General features: G+C 35.7%; 1 protein-coding gene across 1 annotated transcript in view; it reads right to left on the bottom strand.

The window, feature by feature from the left end:
* Nucleotides 1-19214, bottom strand: part of Lin7a (lin-7 cell polarity scaffold A) — a 130423-nt gene that overhangs the window by 19117 nt on the left and 92092 nt on the right. The window contains exon 4 of the mRNA XM_026391417.2: nucleotides 17985-18194. Coding sequence (XP_026247202.1) covers nucleotides 17985-18194 — 210 coding nt within the window. The remainder of the gene's footprint in view (nucleotides 1-17984; nucleotides 18195-19214) is intronic.

Below are 19214 nucleotides of genomic sequence, written 5' to 3'. Positions count from 1 at the left end.
ATTTCTATTCAGCTAGCTATTCCAACCTTACTTCTAAGACTCCACTGTAATCCAATCTTTAAATCATCCTGGAATTCTTTTTTATACTGCACATGGCTAGTTCAATCCTGGCAGAATTTGTATGAATATCTCTCTCTCTCTCTCTCTCTCTCTCTCTCGATCTCTCTCTCTCTCTCTCTCTCTCTCTCTCTCTCTCTCTCTCTTTTTCATAAAGTTCTCAGCTAAAAATACTGAATATCCCTTTTAGAGAGATGCAGATTAAATTTGAATGGGATGAAAATATTATTTTATTTAAAAATGGTAATGTATTGCCAAGGATTTGGTGAAATTTATATCCTCATGTGAAAGTGTGAATTGGCATAGGCTTTTTGGAGGTCAGTTTGGCAATATCTTGCCAAATACATCTATTTAAAGTAAATACATTCATATCCTCCTAATTTAGCTTGCCACCTTTCAGTACTACCCTAGAAAAATAATCATTCATATACATAAATACTTCCATTTAAACAGTGTTCACAGAAACAAAACAAAACAAAACCTAACTGGGTAACAAACTAAATGTCCTTCAATAGAATGATGGTTAAACTAGCATGGTATCCTCATACCATGAAATATTATAAACAACAGACAGACTCAGGAAGTCTTATGCACTGACAAGTCAAATCTCTAGGAAACAAGTCATAATAAGCATTTATAAAAATATCAGTGCATTTTAAAACTTACAATAACAATAGTCAATATTCATTGAGTGTTTGTCATGAGGTACTATTATAAGTGTTTTGTATGTATCAAAATAATTACTCTTCATAACAACAGTGTGAAGTCTGTAATGTTATCCTCCCTATTTTATAAACAAGGAAATTGAGCTACAGAAAGGTTAAGTAGACTTCCAGGGCTACTTCTTTAATGCATAACAAATCTGTCTCCAGAGCCTGACCCATTAGTCTGTTTTACATTGTCTTAGATGTTTGTATTTAAAAACAAATGTGTAAATACATGCATGCACATTTGTGTGTGTACTTGAATGCATGAAATATATTTAGATGAATACCCATTCTGATACTATTTCTGTTTGGGGGCAGAGGAAAGACTTGAGGGAAAATTTTTAAAGGGATTTCTTTTTACTTGATTTTAGTCTTTTCAACAGAATTATTTGAAGATTTTATAAGAATACAATTAACACATTGTGTGTGTGTGTGTGTGTGTGTGTGTGTGTGTGTAGACTCTAATACAATAGCGTTGTATTACCATGAGGAAAATGAGTGGGTAGGTCATTCTATAAAAAAAAACAAAAACGAAGAAGGTAGAAAAAGTGATGATTTTGTTTAAATAGTGCTTCGAGGCATTGCTTTGAAGTCATTTGAGCAAAAAGAAAAAAAAAATTACAACCATAATTGCCTGGGTAATTCAGGTGAAATGAGGGGATTTTAGCTGAATTACCTCAGAAATTAGGGATGCACAAGTGTGGTCCATGGGACTTTCCAAATGCCAATTATAATGGAATGCCTCTGAGATTCTGTTTGAACAGTCACGACTGGATGGTTTTTCTCCTGGTATCATTAATTTGCTGAAACGTGAGCCCTTCCCCCTGCCCCTTTTCCTTCCAGTTGTCTATTTGATAGTAACATCACATCAGTTACATGGCCTGGCAGAATCATTCATAGCTCTGAGCAGATGCTATAAATCCACGAATTTTTTTCAGGGCATAATGTTTAACTGAGAAATGGTGAGGAAGAATTATGAAATACTTCATGTTTAAACTTTTGCTTTTCATCTAATGACTCCTGAAATGAAAAACTACAGTGATTTCAGTCTTGATAGATGTTGGGCCCCCAGAGAGAGAGCTACGAATCAGTCGACATAGAGATTCTTCTGAAAATGAAATGCGTTGGCTTTATATTTCTTCTTTGGTACAATTAATATTGATCCCTTCCCCTACTCCTCCTGCAAATAACAATGTATTGTAACAAAGAAGCATGGGTCTTCCCTACACAATAGATTCATAATGAGATCTGTTTCTTCTCCCACAAAGCATCAAATTATATCCATGCCTGGTTGCCCTGCCTCTAACTCTGGTCCCTTCTAAACCACTCTTTGCACGCAATTACAGTAATCACTCAAAAATGCAAATTTGATCATGTAATATCCTTGCTGGAAATCACTCTGTGTCCTTGTATTGCTCAGATACAGCCCAAAGTCTAGTGTATCACACCCTTTATGATTTGATTCCTGCTATTATTTTTCAGCTTCAATTGATAACTCTCAGGTCCCCAATAGAAGAAGGTACAATTTTCTTTAATGTCTGGACCCTTCCATATGTTCCTCACTGCCTCACCTGGCAATACTTACTTGCCCAAATCTTCCCCATCCCCTGCCTGGGTGAGATGCTACTTCCATGGCCAACTATGCAACTCCATATTTAAAAGATAACTACATTGGAAAAGTGATCTGCTTCCCTGTTTCTTCCCCATATTTTTAAGTGAAACTGGAGACAGTGTCTTTTTTTTTAAATTTCACCAGTGAATGGTGGCCACGCCCAGTAACATTTTGCCAAGTGATTGAATAAATAGATATATAAGCTTTATGAATTGGTTATGTTTACCAATGATTTTGAAAGTTAAATATGTTGTCACTTTTCTGAAAAAAAAGAAAAACAAAAACAGGAAACCAAACAAAAACAACTTTAGTGATTTCTTATTTTGGCTGCTGGCTTCATTTTGAACTAGTAACAAAGATAAAAATTAGCATTTATTTAGTGTTTACCCTGTTCATAACTTATATTATGCCATTTAAACACTAAAAACTAAGTAAGCAACCACTATTATTATTGTCTCTTTGCAAGGAGGAAGCTAGGGTTCAGAGAAGTTAGCAAGTTATTCATCAAACTTCACAAATTACACTGAGATAGTTTGTACCTGGGCGGGATTGAATGAGAATTAAATGGCCCAGTGCACTTAGAGTGCTTTGCAAATGCCTGCCTGTCCTGGAAGCTCTTGAAGGAAGAATCATCAATGTTGCTCCTACATTTGGGGTTGCCTGCTTTATTTCAAAACCTAATGTCTAGGGAATTTTAAATTACCATTTTAATGTGGTGGCATCCATATTGAATAAAAGATAAGAGTTTTTAAAAGTTGTGTTTTTTTTTTTTTAAATTAGCAAAATACTCAAAAAATAAAACATGTGATCTACTCCCACAGAACCTGCCGCCTCCTCTCTCCTGCCTTCTCCTACTCCAGTTTCTCTGGCTTCCTTACTGCTTCTTCAGTACACCAGTACTCTTCCATTTTAGAGATTCTGGGCTGAGCCCTGCCTCGGCATGAAATGCTCTTCCTCAGCTGCCCATGTGGCTCACTCCCTACCTCCTTTGATCCTCTCTCCTGATACCAGCCTCTGGGGCCAACCAGCACAGGCTGTCCCCTTCCTGGTGCTGGCATTCCCCATCCTTCTTACATTGTGCTCATTGCTCTTGCTCCTTAGCATTGGCCAGCATCTAACACTGTATGTGCTTACCTATTTGTTCTGTTTATTGTTTCTCTGCCCTACTAAAATATAAACTCCACAAAGGTAAGAACTCGTTTCCTTTCTCTCTTCTCACTGAATAATCTTGGAGCTTGGATCTAGGCACAGTAATGGGAAACACAGCAAAAGTAAAAAGTTTGACCAACGCCTCAAAATCTTATAAACAAGTGAAAGGGAATAGAAGAAGAGAGTTTATGACAATGTGTGATTCATTTTATTTACAGGAAAATGAAGCACACATACTAAAAGTTGCACATAACTAAGTTCTTGATAAAATATATATATACATATATATATATATATATATATTTTTTTTAAACACCCAAAGTTATAGAGATCAGGAGGAGTAAAAGTAATTGGACTTCTTTGTGGAATACCCCAATATGTGCAAAATTATAGTCAGTGCAACTGAAGGGAAGTATAAATTTTAAACAGCTATAAATATTGACACTATGAAATGATGTATCTTCTGATAACCAACATCATACAGCTTTATATTATCCTTCCTGCCACTTATCTAATAAAACAGAACCCATGTGGAATGGTAGGTACACTGGGCTCCCAAGGAAATTGTAGTTAAATTTCAGCCATTGCTACGGTAAGTGCAGTGTTATTTTAAGGTGCTTTTACATTGCTTAAAAGTGAACAGCAAAACAATAATTATCATTTAATTTAGATTTAAGAAAGTTAAATGGATCATGGGCACAAAAATAGGAGAACTTCAGGATGAGCATCTGCCTACACTCTACCATGATGGCCAATCTCATTTCAGATTCACGGTAAACTGGGAGCAAGTTTTCAGGTTCCCTGTGAATTTTAGTTACAAATTTTATTGAGTTTTGAAGAATACACTGTGCCATCTGGACTTGGGCATAAGAGAAAAGTGGAAAGGCTTCGGCATATTTTTATTTGTGATACATCTGTACAACATTCCTACAAATCATGCAAGGCTTAAGCTAAGGCTGATTCTGAGAAGTGTAGACGTTTCTACTCATGGAAAAATTAATTTGATGTTTCCAGAAGAATTAGATAAATATAAGCTCCTTTAGGGTATGACCTATGTTTTCTATAAACTGCTTCCTTCCTGGTGCCAGGCACAGCACATGGCTAATAAATCTTTCTGGCAGTCTGAGAACTTTGAAGTGATATTCCTACAGTATTGTTTGCCTGTAGAGACAGATTCAATGACAAATTTAATTATGGTGAGCTGTCAACTGCTTTGCCTTTTGTCATCCATGGTAATTAGGATCCATTGTGATGTTTCTTGGCCTAGATCTCTCCATCTAGAGACAAGCTGTTGGATGAAGCCTCTTTTCCAGAATGGTCCTCATTTGTGGAATTCCTTGTGTTACAATTGGATAGAAGTCCATTCTATTCTCCTATACCATCTAGTGTAGGTTGTGTACATTTAAATTTGAATAATGCAGCTGCTATTTGGCTTTCATCAGTTTCCATGAAATAGTTTGAACTAATTTAGTTTAAGATGATGTTTCTCAATTGGGGATGATTTTGCCTATCAGGGGACAGGTGGCAACATCTGGAGACATATTTTGAGTGTCATGACTGGAGGGGTAAGGAGTTACTGGCCAAGGGTAAACATTTTCCAATACACAGAGTAGCCTTCCTAGTAATCCTCCAGTTCAAAATATCAATTATTTTAAGGGTAAGAAATCTTGGTGAGGACATGTAACACTGAAAAGTTTACACTTTTAAAAATAAAGTTTTCTGTACTGAATTGCTGTCAGTTTGATAGACTTCTGTTAATTTTAAATTCCCTTCTCACAAAAGGCAAAACTAAATTAAAACTCTCATGCACTTTCACATGGATGACTCATAGAAACCACTGGAGGATGAACTCCCAGCTCCTCATTGGCTTTCCTCCATCTTTTTTCCTGTATCAGCAGAGGGCAGGATCCAGGCCAGAAATCAGACTTCCTCAGCAAATCCTTATCCTTCACCCCTCACAACCACTAGTCTCCACATCTTGGTGTGGGCAGAATTACCTCCAAATGAGTTTTCAAATTCTGTCCTTTGAGAAAAATTCTATCCTTGCATGCTTCTCCCATTTACACCTTCATCCTCTCTATTTAGACCATGGTATTTCTGAGTTGATCTCATCTACTCCAATTTTTCCTCCAGTCCTTCAAACACATTGTGCGCAGATGCCAGAATAACTTACTTGCAATGAAATAAAACCATATTATTATATTTTCTACCACCTTCAAATGATAAACCCAAGTTCCCTATCATGGCTTATGGGGACTTCCATGTCATTCTTTCTGCCCATTCTTCCAATTCTAGTCTTCAACTTCAAATATCATCCCATTTTTAAATGTTGTGCATATGTTATCCCCTCTGGCTGGAGGATCCAATATTAACTTATTCACTCTGACATTTCCATTCATGGTTAAAGCAATGACCGACAATTGCATTTGGTGAGTTCTACCCGGAGCATAAATGATTCCAGACTTGATGTGGCAAAAATTTGAAGACAAACACTGTATTCTCCTGGGATGAACCACATATTTCTCAGTCAGAACAGAAGGATCATTACTCTGTTTACATTTTCTGCTTTTGTAAGTTAAGACAGTGTCACAATAGGAAACATGGAGAGATTCATTTGGGATTTTGAAGAAAAGGATATTTAATAATTTAAATATATAGCAAGAATATTGTGTTTCTGCAGAAGCTAAAGATGATTTTTCCAATGCTATGTTTATTATTCCCTTCTCTTCCACCAATTTACTGTGTAGACAGGGCAGGTGTTATTATATCAACCAGCAACAGGGATCCACTATCTTTGGAATTAGAGTATTTGATGTGGGACTTTTACTGTCTCTTGAAGATAAACAGAATGCAATGGAAATAACTTAAACTGGGTTGAGTGTTTAACTATATATGCAGACAAAATTATATGACAGGAGCAGTTATTGTGTATTTAAAAGTTATCCAGCATAATGGCAGATACTCCCACATACTTTCTCTTACTTAATCTTCAGATCAGCCCTGTTGAAAAGGCTTTGCTATTTCTGCTTTGCAGATAAAATAGAGTAACAAAGAGTAAACGATCCTGGAATATCTTTGAACTCCTGAGAAACTTTAAGAATTTGAAATTTAATAGGCCCTCTTTGAAACACTGAAAATGTCAATCCACAACAAAGCGAATGTTTCTAATTTCCATTAAAAATAACAATAGAAAGAAGGAAGATTGTCTCAAAGTTTTTTTTTTTTTTTATCAGATGCTAGATCCTGGTTAAGTGATTTAAGGGTGTAGAAAGAAAATTTCAATATAAAAGAAAATCTAAAATATAGACAAAAACATGTTTTATTTCTTAGTGAATAGCCTCAGGAGCTATCAGAAACTCTCAGAATATCACCAGATTTCAGAATTGATAGACCTCATTGAGGTCCCTATTACGGTTAAAACAAAATAAAACCATTTGGGTACCACTTGTAAGTTATATTGGTTGAATCTCAATCAACCTTCAACCTTATCTTACTCCACTGTCTGTGCCCAGGTATCGCTGACTCTTCAGTTATTCCCACATGGCAAGGTGTAGAGTTTCTTCTCTTGATACCTTAAGGCAAGCTCTCTCTTCTGGTAAGAAGTGATCTTCCTTATCTTATTCTCAGCTTAAATGTCACCCTTCAAAGAGGTCATTCCAACACTATAAAAAGCAGTTCTTCTTGTTCTATTGCATTGTTCTTTGTTTCTTCTTTATCCTCTGTAACACCTGTCACAGTGTTTAATTATGAGGCAGTGTTACATCCTGAAGTTCAAATTTGTGAGCTTTGTGTATCCCAACTGCTTCCTTCAGCCCACATCTAGGAAGTGGAAAAAGATCCTCAAAATAGCCGAAAGTCTTTGGCTACAAAAGGCAGCAATGTGTTTTAATGTTTTCATGATCATTTTTTTCCCCCAGCAATGATTAGAAAGATTGGGGCCAAGGGAAGGAGGAAGAAGAGGTTGAAGGGCTTCACTGACTGGATAGTCAGAAGTTGAGAATGAGCAAGTGCCCCGAAAGAGAGGCATAGAAGGAGCTTGCATTGTTGAAACCCAGAGTAGAGTGAGAAACACTCAGCACAAGCTGTCCTGAAAGTGAAACACCACCATGCCCATGACCTGTGGATGACCGATCCGGTTCCATAGCCCTGGACACTCGGGGGGCAGTCTGGATTTATGCTTATACATTGCAGAAGGCTGGATAAGTGTCCAAAGATATCAGGTCCCATTTCCTGGAAACTGAAAATGTTACTTTGTATAGAAAAAGGTCTTTTCAGATAAGATTAAGGATCTTGAGATAAGGAGATTAGTTTGCCTTATCTCAGTGGGCTCTAAATACGATCATAAGTATCATTTTAATAGAGTAGTAGAGGGAGATTTGGCACAGAAGAGAAGGTGATGTTACCATGGAAAAAGAGATTGGAGTGAGGTGACCACAAATGGGAGAATGCCAGCAAACATTAGAAACAGAGAAATCAAGAAAAGATTCTCCCTTAGAGATTGTAGGTGGAGCATAGCCCTTGGCACCTTGGTTTTGGGCCAGTTGAAACCGGTTGTAGACTTCTGGCCCACAGGGCTGTGAAAGAAAAAACTTTATGTTGTATAAGCCACCAAATTCATGTAATTTGTGACAGCAGCTCTAGGAAACTAATAGGCACATGGAGTGAAAATCTATTATTTTGGCCAATGTGGAATCAAAATGAGTCATTGGAGAAATTTCCCTTAGGCGGAGATAATTGGCAAACTTATGTGTATGTGTTTAATATTATTAATATCATTATTTTCTTGCTTTCTACGAGGCAGAAAGTTCCATGAGCATTATAACCATTTCTGTTTTGTCCCCGGCTCTATACCCAGGGCATAGCTCAGCAGCTGGCATATAATTGCTCCACAAATAATCAATGAGTGGATGAAAAGCATTGCTAAAATAAAAACACAATATTGAAGAAAACACACAAAAAAATTAATGGTTAAAAATAACTTTTAGAAAGACTATACCAATAACTAAGCTGAATTGTCAAATACCAGTAACCAGCAAACTAGATAGAGATTTAGGTCAGTGTGACCCGATGCATGGGAATGCTTCCTTCCTCTGGCAATTTGTCCTTTAAAACTGACTAACTGGGCCTATGTTCTGACACTGATACACTTTCAGTCAGTTTTATCAGCACATTCTTCTAGCCGAAGTTGGCCTATTAAGGTGTGAAAGCTGAGGGACCTGCTGCTCATTTCCGAGGGCTGAAATCACAGGGTAGGAATGTGGCAGTTCTGGACTAGAAGCTATGGTTACATGTCCCATTTAGATGGTGCAATGTTTCAGTGTTCCACTTTTCAAAATTATTATCATAATTACTGTGTATCAATTGTACAAAATAATGGATTACATTTTGACAACACGCATATGACATACTTTGTTCATATCCATCCACCTTATATCTTCATACCCTTTCTACTTTCATGTCATTTCCGCCCCCCCCCCCCCACTAGATAGCACCTATGACAGAAAACCTGCAATATTTATCTTTCTGAGTCTGGTTCAGTTTGCCTAACATGATGGTCTCCAGTTCTGTCCATTTTCCTTCAAATGACACAACTTCATTCTTCTTTATAGCTGAATCATAGCCCAGTGTATATATCAATCACATTTTTTTTGGTCCATTCATCTAGGCTGATTCCATAGCTTGGCTATTGTGAATAGTGCCATGAAAACCACAGGTATCTCTACTGCATGCTGATTTTTAATTCTTCAGGCATGATATAGCCTTCAGGAGTGATATAGCTGGATTCAATAGTAGTTCTGTTTTTAGTTTTTTGAGGACTCTCTATACTGTTTTCCATAATGGCTGTACCATTCTCACCAACCGTATATAAAGGTTCTTTTCCCCCACATCCTTTCCAGGATTTGTTATTATTTCTTTTTCTTGATAATAGCCATTCCGACCAGAATGAGATGGGACTTCAATGTAGTTTTGATTTTCATTTCCCTTATGGCTAATGATATTGAGCATTTTTTTCATATATTTATTGGCTATTTTTTTCATTTAAGATGTATGTATTCAGCTCTTTTGACCATTTATTAAATATTTTGAGTTCTTTATATATTCTGAATATTACTCCTCTGTCAGATGAATATTGGCAATTTTTTCTCCTATTCTGTAGACTGTGTCTTTCCTATATTGTTTCCTCTGTTGTACAGAAACTTTTACTCACAGCAATCCTACCAGTTACTTCTTGCTATCATTTCCTGAGCTATTGGAGTCTTGTTCAGGAAATCATTATCTATACCCATATCTTGAAGTATTTCTGCTGTTTTCCTCTAGTGGTTTCAAAGTTTTCAAAAAAGGTCTTCCTTTTTTTTAAATTAAAAATTTTGAGGTGCATAATAGTTATATACAATAGTAGGATTAATTGTGACATGTGCTTTTTAAACTAAAAGATATTTTCTCATAAATCAACTCTGAATGAAGGGGACTACGGTGTGATGGCACACATCTGTAATCCTAGCAACTCGGGAGGTGAGGCAGGAGGATCAAAAGTTGAAGGCCAGCCTGGTTTACTTGAGAGAGCCTGTCTGTTATGGTTTAGACATTAGATGTCCTCCAAAAACTCATGTGTGAGACAATGCAGAAATGTTCAGAGGTAAGATAATTAGATTATGAGAGCTATGACATAATTGATGGTTAATCTATTGATGTAGATAACTGAGTGGAAACTATATACAGGTTGGTGTGGCTGGAGGAAGTAGTTCACAAGGAGCATGCCTTTGGGGTTTATATTTTGTCTCTGATGAGCTAAGCTGTCTCTCTGCTTGCTGGTACCATGTCCAGAGATGCTTTCTTCTGATATGCTCTTCTATCTTGGTTGGACCCAAAGGCTATGGAATTGGCCAACCAGAGATTGAACCTTTGAAAAACTGAGCTAAAATGAGCTTTTCCTCCGTTAAGCTGTGCTTTTTTTTCTTAAAATTTTTTTTTAGTTGTAGATGAACAACTAAAAATTTTTTAATTTATTATTTAAATTTATTATTTTAAAAATTATTATTTAAAAAATTATTTATTTTTTTATGTGGTGCTGAGGATAGAACCCAGTGCCTCATACATGCTAGGCAAACGCTCTACCGTTGAGCCACAACCCCAGCCCCTTCAGGCTGTTCTTGTCAGATATTTTGTTTACAGTGATGAAAAGCTAATTAAAACACTGTCTTAAAAGATGAAAAGAATTGGGGTTATAGCTTAGTGGTAGAGCACCCCTCAGTTCAATATTCAGTACCAAAAACAAAACAAACAAACACACAAACAAACGGGAAAAAATAAAGGGGACTAGACCACAACATGCTGTATATTGCAAAATACACTGGACCTGGCTGTGTTGTTTGTGCCCTTATGAAGGTGACTGGAGTAAAATGATATAATTGCACATTTCTCGGTTCCTTCACAAATGTGAGTGAAGTGTCACATGATATCATCACCAGAACAAAAATTTTCATCACTTAACTGAAATTCCAGCTTGCAGTCCCATTTAACTATAACCCAAACAGCCTGCCATACATGGCTGTCGGGAAAGATAAAGAATCCGATGACTTCTAAGCAGGTAGAATAGAAGAGCTTTACTTGATGCCTCTCCACCTAGAATTAATTTGGGATTAGCATACTAGGTCCATGGGGAACTGAATGTCAAGGCTCTCTCTCTCTTCTATTTATGCCATTCTGAATCTCCTGTGGGAGCCAAGTGGGTGTAACCCAGGCTGTTGAGTTAGCCAAGGAGCATGGTGCCCAGGCCATTCTGGTGGCTGGACAAGGTGGAATGATGGACTAGGTCAGCATGGAACTATTCATACACCTTCCAACCACACTCTTCACACACATCTCCTCCGTGTTCTGAACCATTTGAACTCAAGGGAACTTCATTTTTAAGACATTATTATCTTTAGGATTGCTTCTTAACTTCTGAAAGGTCAAAGCCCCTTGTAACTGAGAAAATAATTTGCCTCCCTCTACCAAAGAGGCACTTAAGCAAAACCATCAAGGTTAAGAAACTTTGATCATATCTATAACATACGTGAAAGGACTAATTTATTCATGGCTAAGATATTTATTTACCTTTAAATTATGACTAATAAAACAGATGGCTTGAGTCAGAACCTGCAGTTCTGCCATTCTGTAGCTGTACAAGCTTGGGTAAGTCACTGAATCTTTCTCTTCCTTAGGTTCCTCATTGGTTAAATGAAAATGATATTGATACCACCTATCACAAAATATCATTATAAGAAAATAATACATTCATGCAAAGCACTTAACAGCAGTGCCTGTCATCCAGAAAATATTTGTAGAGCTTCAACTGTGAAAAGGGACTAAGTCTGTTGGTAAGGCAATCTACAAAAACTCCTGCTGTCAGTAGAGCACACATTTTATTGTGGAACTTAAATTTTTGTAGAAATCTTGCTGTGTGTTTCATTGCAATTAAAAAATATTTTAGGCTATGTTTCTCTTCATTCAGGGAGCAGGTAAAATTTTAATTCAGATTTCTCCTCTGGGATTCTGTCGCATCACATGAGCTCAAATCTAGAGTTCTAATTTTTGTTTCATCCTCATTCCACACCTGACAGCCACTTTGCATAACTAATTTGGACTGTGAGTACTCACCCTTCACTTGGCATAGGTATTTATAAAATGGGAAAAAAGCCAGATACCATATTCCAGGAAAACAATTTATTCTGTTCCATCTCTACACTTTTATTCATTCATCTGTTATGTTTAAAAATCAATTAGCAATGTGCATACACTGTATCGACAGCTTTATTTAGGTTTCACTACAGAGTTCAGCAAATTTAACTACAGTTTCCCTACCAATGGTGCTCTACAACAATGTCTGGATTTCAGAAGCTAGTGAAGGCCTCTTCTCAATATGACATACTTTTAAAGTTCTCATGCTCGTGTTTTATCTGTCACCTGCTTTCTTGCCCCTTACCTGCCTTCTTTACTGTCAATACTAGTAGGAAATCACATTTGGAGTTGACTCTTTTGGACTTTCTCCTCCTTTTTTTCCCTTCCCCTCTTTTAAAAAAAAATAACAATGATGAACTTACAGGAAGCTGAAAAGAAAAGTACAGGGATGTCCCTTGCACCCTTTATCCAGCTTCCTCCAATAATAACATCTTTTAAAACCATAGTACAATATTCAAACCAGGAAATTAACATTGGTACAATCCAAAAAATTTATTCAGATTCTACTGGGATTGGTTTTTAAAGGACAAGGTGTTTTTTTTTTTTGCATTTGGTAAATATCAGCTATGATCATAATAAGAATTGTAATTCAATTCATGTGTGTGCACTTAGATGTCAGCCAGTGTATATATTGAAGTGTATCCATCGGGTGTGTGTGTGTGGGGGGTGGTGGGAGAAGAGAGGAGATTTTATATATATAAAGAGAGAGAGAGAGAGAGAGAGAACTATGGCCTTATAAATTTCATAAGATTGTTTATTGTTTTGAGGAAGGAATGAGAGAATGTCATGTAAACACTGTTAATAAACTGTAGAGAACTAAATTGTAGTTGACATTCAAGAAAAATGTCTCATGAATAGGACACAAGGACAGTAGGTGGAACCTACTCTCTTACCTCAGAGTGTAAGGTAGTGTGTGTGTAGTGATGGGGTCAGATATACAGTAGCTTCAGCAAAACTCCTTTCCATGACATAAAATTACAGAAGGTACCTCAGGTCAACTGTTCCAACTCTCTATGTGGCACATGTCTTTGAAATACTAGGTCAGGCAGCGAAATCTCTGATTCAAAATTTGTGATGGTCACATAACACTTTACAATTCAGTCATTCTCTGTTTAGACAGCCTGGACTTGTTTAAAAGCTCTTTATTGTAATGAATTGAAATTTGCATTTCCTGTGACCTTTCCCTCATTGGTCTTGATTCTGCTCTCTGGCCTTGCACAATGCTGAACAACTGAAGACAGTCATCATTCCCCTAAGTAGACTCTTTTCCACTCAAACCACTCAAAACCAAGTCCTTCTTTAACATGTTCTCATATAATAGACTGACCTGTGCTTGTGTTTTACTAGATTAGAATCCAGTAGGGTGGGGGCTAAACAGTACACTTAAGAACTGGGTCAATCTCTTATATTCTATATAAGATATAGGATTGTATAAATTCCCTACAATCACATTAATTTTTTTTTGCCTCCTCTGCCCCAACTTCCCTTATATTATTCTTGAAATTGGTTGAGAGCCCCAGGATTTTTATTTTCAAGCTTTGATGTCTAGCCACTACTCCCTGATTCTGCACATATACAGCTAGTTTTCTGGGCACAGGAGCAGGACTTCATGTAGATTCTTAATAAGTTGGGCCTATTGTACCATTCAATTGAGATTTTTAATATCTTGACTCTATCACTAAATATATTTACTGTTCCTGCTGGCTCCACATTGGCTGGAACCTTCAAATTAGTCCTTCAGACTTTTCTAAAAATTGCTGAGAAAACACTTGAGTATAAAAGGGTGAAAAGGAGATCATTAGAAAGCTATAAATTCAAACCCTAGCATTTTGACCTCCTATTAATGTTAAATTTTATTCAGTATTCAGCTGTAAGTTTTCACTGAGGATTACATAAGAAGTAGCCATACAAAAAAGGCCTCTGTTTTTTTTGTGTGTAAAATTGTATTAGGTGATTCAATGTCTCATTTGTAAAAATCCCCTGGGAAATTTCTCTTGGAGCCCAGGAATAGGAAAAAAAAACTTCTCTCCCAATGATAGCTGAGATGGTCTGAATTTCCTTCTGTTTTGACTCATAAGAAGCTCAAAGAAAAAAATCAATTGCTCAATTGCTGTATCATTTCTTTATTTCTATTTATTTATTTTCCCCCTTTCCATCCTACTTTATTACCTAGCTCTCCATGTTAACAGTTCTATGTTAACATGCTACTATTTTTTTCAGGAGATTCATGATATATCCTTTCTATATGCAGTCAGGATATAAAAAGAAACAAAAATGATCAGGATACCACTTAAGATATCTCTCCAGATGTTTAAATGTCCATGGACTAATTTCTTTATTTTTAAGTGGGACAGTTGGGAATTATCCCCAGAGTACTTATGCTGAAGTAGCTTTGCTTCATTTCATTCAAAATTTGTTCTCAATTTAGAAGGGGGCATGTTTACAATGCCATGAAAAAAAAATCTTAATCTCCCCAAATGGTACCTTATTTCAAAGAAAAAATAAAAATTATTCAATCATTTGCTTGTTTTTTTTTTCTTTTGCCTTTCTATTACAAGGCCTAATCATTTCATTGTAGAATAATCTTTTTTTCCACTCAATACTGCTACTTTCCTGGAATATTTACCCTGAAAATACTGTTGGACTTTTAACTGTTATTAAAAGCCCAGATTCCTAGAATTGAACTAACTATTACACATTAATTACTATTTGTGTGATTATGAATAAATTCTGGGTCATGAAGTTTCTCATTTACAGAAAACTACTTTTTGATGAACATCTGCTGTTAAAATGTATATAACTTACTTTTAAACATTTTAAAGTATGTAGCTTATATCGTCATACAGAGGTGCAATATTCTAAGCTGAAATTTTAGGAGCTTAATAAATCAGTCTAGGGTGGTTGGCCAGCCTTATATCAGAAAGGCAGTACTTTAGTTGTGTCCACCACAGAGTGTTATACTTATTTCAATGAATAAATGATGTTTAGCAAATGATTTTCTTTTAGTGACTGATTAACCAGCATGATGTGTTATAAATAGAAGTTAATTGGCAAAACTATAGATTTAAATATATGGTAATATAAAAATATTTTTCACCTCTGCATGCACAGAGTGAAAAAATCTCAAGGGTGCCTATAACCTGTACCAAAGGATTTGAGGGGCAGGAATAAGTGGGATGGTACCAAAGTTCTGTCATTAGCCATTCTATTTCCAACTGTTGGTTTGATGGGATTTCTGGTTCTCTGAGGCTGAATATATGAGTAAAAATTCCTGAACCTGTTATGTTGTCTTATCTGATTCAAGAGAATATTTTTCTCCAAGGTTATGAATGGACAGAGTGGAATGTCATCAAATTTATAGAAGAGGTTGTAAGAGTCCATTACTACCTTCTTGCTAATAAATATTTGCTAACATCTACCTATATGTGGAGAAGAATTTGCTTTAAGTCTTTCTTTTAATATAAATAGCAAAAATGATATAATTGGGATTGTTGTGCCTCACCCATCTCAGCTTCTTCAGTAGCCACTTTTGCCTATCTGAGTTGAGTGTGACCATACTATTACAGGACTCTTTTTAATGAATATTTTGCCTCACTGTAATTTTTATCAGTGCCCTTGAAATGATTTACTATTTCTCTTTCCCAGATAGGGAAACTCAGGTTCAGAGGAGATTAACCCATAATCATATGGATATGGAATGGTTAGAACCCCATCTGTTTGATTCCATTGCTTCAATTTTCCCTGCCACCTCCCAGGTTCACCACAAGGTCACTGCAAGGAATGGATGAGTGTGTAATGCTTATAGCTGTATTCCCTGTGAATGTGTGGGTCGAACAGAGGCTTTTCAGCTCCCTTGATAGCCCAAAGTCAATTACCTATTAAATTGCAATCCTATATAGTTATTGTTGCTTTGTACAATTACAATTATTATATTTCAGTATTTTTGTTATTTTTCATACTGTTTTTAAACCTATACCTTCTTTTGGCCTACCCAATATATTCAGAGAAATCATAAATTTATATCCCAAGGCATAGATTACTGTGTGCCACACTTGTATGGCCCAGATCTGAGAGCCCTCTACCAGAAATTTTGGCTCTAAAATTGTCACTGGAACATTCTTTGAAAAAGTAATATTATCACAAGACCAATAATAATAATAATAATAATAATAAACTTATCTCAAAGCATTTTAGAATTAGAATGCTGAAATGATATAAACTGTTTGTGGATTGATGATTTTGATGTTCATTAAAGAAGAACCAAGTTAAATATTTTTTTGGTAGTATGAAACTACTTGCAGGCTAAAAGTAAATAGCAAAATTTAAGATATAAATATGGAAGAATTTTACTCTATTCTTACCAATAAAATATTGCATTCTAAATACATTTTATATTGGATATTGTATTCTAAGCATAAATAAATATGACTATAAAGAACCAACTAGCTTAAATCTTAAATCTTAACCATCTAGCTTATATATCAAATCTTAAGTTCTTAGAGGAAAGATCTTAGACTAATGGATAAGTAAACATTAATATATTCTTATTTATATTTCTGAAATTTATGCTTTTAGGTTATTTATACATAAGTGGAAGTTAGAGAGAGCTATGTATTCATATGAAGCTATTTCTTTAGCAACTCGTTATTTTGGATGCCATGTGGCAGAACTGCATCCAAAGAATATGAAGCTTTGAAATAAATGTACATTTGTATGTTCAATTTAAAACATATATTTGAATTTAATTTAATTTAATTCCATTGAAAAAGTATTATAAAATGCAGAGATAATGTGGCCAAACTTTATGGCAGAGGGATACTACTACGTATGCATTATTTTATAATTATACACATGGCTTAAAAATTGAGTGTATTTTCCTTTTCTTGTGTTTCCTCTTTCTGGGTACAGTCATGGCTATAATCCCAGCAATTTGGGTGGTTGAGGCAGGTAGGAGGAACACAAATTCACTACTAGCCTCAGCAACTTAGCAAGACCCTGTCTCAAAACAAAAAATATAAAGGGTTGTGGATGTAGTTCAGTGATAAAGCACCCTGGGTTCAATCCTCAGTAACAAAAAGTATTCTTCTTAAACTAAATAACACATATACAGTATAAAGTAAGATGTTTTATTATTATTATTATTATTATTATTATTATTATTATTATTATTTGCACCAGGGATCAAACCCAGGGGTGCTCTAAAAACTGAGCCACATCACCTGTCCTTTTTATTTTTTCTTTTGAGACAGGGTCTTACTAAGGTACTGAGGGCATTGCTAAGTTGCCAAAGCTGGCCTTGAACTTGCAATCCTCCTGCCTCTGCCTCCAAAGTTGCTGGGATTTCAGGCATAAGCCACCATGCCCAGCTCTCTCTTTGTTTTTAAAATATGTGCATTTGCTACAGAAACTTAAAATAAAAAGTACCTTGAAATTATTATGTTATTCTAAACATTAATCAACAATAGTACTTTGGGGGAAAAATTCCATAAGTTGGGATAATTTCTTGGGGTGATTTTCTACTAGCTGATATTGATCATATTTGAACAAGATGAAACATAAAAATATAAAATTACTACTCTTATAAAGTTTAAGGTCCATCAATCCTCAGGAAGCTGGTTGGATACAAAATTAAGATCTGTTCTAGTATTTCCACAATGACTTTAGCAATAGCAGAAAAAAAAAAAAAAAGAAAAGAACATACTTAGGGAGAAAAATCTCTGATTATTTTATGAACATACCACTCCATTCACCGATAGCAGCTGGTCTCCTCTTTTGAGGCCTCCATGTCTTTCAGCCACCCCTCCAGGAATGATGCGAGAGATATAAATGGGAGAATTTTGCTCCTTTCCTCCCATCACGTTAAAACCAAGGCCTTCATCAGTCTTTGGCAGTTCGACTACCCGAGGGTGGGAGTGGCCTTCACTAGCTGCAAATGCTGCAACTGTGGCCTGAAAGAAAAGATGGTCTTTTGGTAATAAAATGAGGGAAAGAAAGCTAATGTGCTTTGTAGGGGGCAACTCACGCAACTTCTTAATTTTTTTTTTTTTTTTTGGCATTTTCCTGTGAAAGAGAAACCCAGAAGGGAGGGGCCTGTCTTCATTTAGATGCCATCTAGGATTCCTTTCTTTGGCAAACCCCACCCACCTGTTTTCAAGCTCATAAAGCTTATCTACTATATTACTTAAGGTATCTAGCTCACTTATGCAAATACTCCTATTCCTGGGCTCCAAATAGTTTTGGTACATATACTACCTAGTATTATAAGTATTTTGTACATATGTTGACTGTGAACACCTTAATGACAGATTATGTCTTGCATTTTTTTAAAAGACACACAGTCTACCCTGATGCTTACACATGAATGCTTATAAATATTCAATAATCTGAAGAGCATTTACACGTGTATACTCTTGGGAATATGTATATAATTTGCTATTGCCAGATCACTGGTTTAATAAACTTAAAGTTTTTTTTTAACTGAGCATATCTAAAAGAAAATATGAATTAAAATTAAATAATGAACTCAGATTATTATTATTATTCATACCAATATTCCGTATTATTATGGGAGAACACTTATCTGGCAGAAGATTTTTTTCACCTACATTAATATTTCAACTACTATGGTAACAGGCAAAATGAGTAGTTTCATGGCTTTCTACCTGGATGTACAAAATGTCATTTAACATGAACAAAATTTTATTTTAAAATTCATACATTAATTTCCTTAAAGAAGTTCCAGAAAACAACTTACCATTAGTTCCCACCCCACATAGGAATAAAATAACAGCATTTGAGTAGTTTCAATAAGGAAAAGATTCTCTGCCTGCTTCTTTTTTTCTACTTCCATTAGCCTGACTTAACCACAGTTGATTAGATACTTACTATAAAGTGATTTACTCAACCCTGTGAAAATATTGATTCCCAACTACTGTACATTCTTTTTCCACACACAGCATTATCACATC

This window comes from Urocitellus parryii, chromosome 5, assembly GCF_045843805.1.
Source record: "Urocitellus parryii isolate mUroPar1 chromosome 5, mUroPar1.hap1, whole genome shotgun sequence".
NCBI lineage: Eukaryota > Metazoa > Chordata > Mammalia > Rodentia > Sciuridae > Urocitellus > Urocitellus parryii.
Note: the sequence above shows the minus strand (reverse complement) of the source record. Positions and strands in the feature narration are given on the sequence as shown.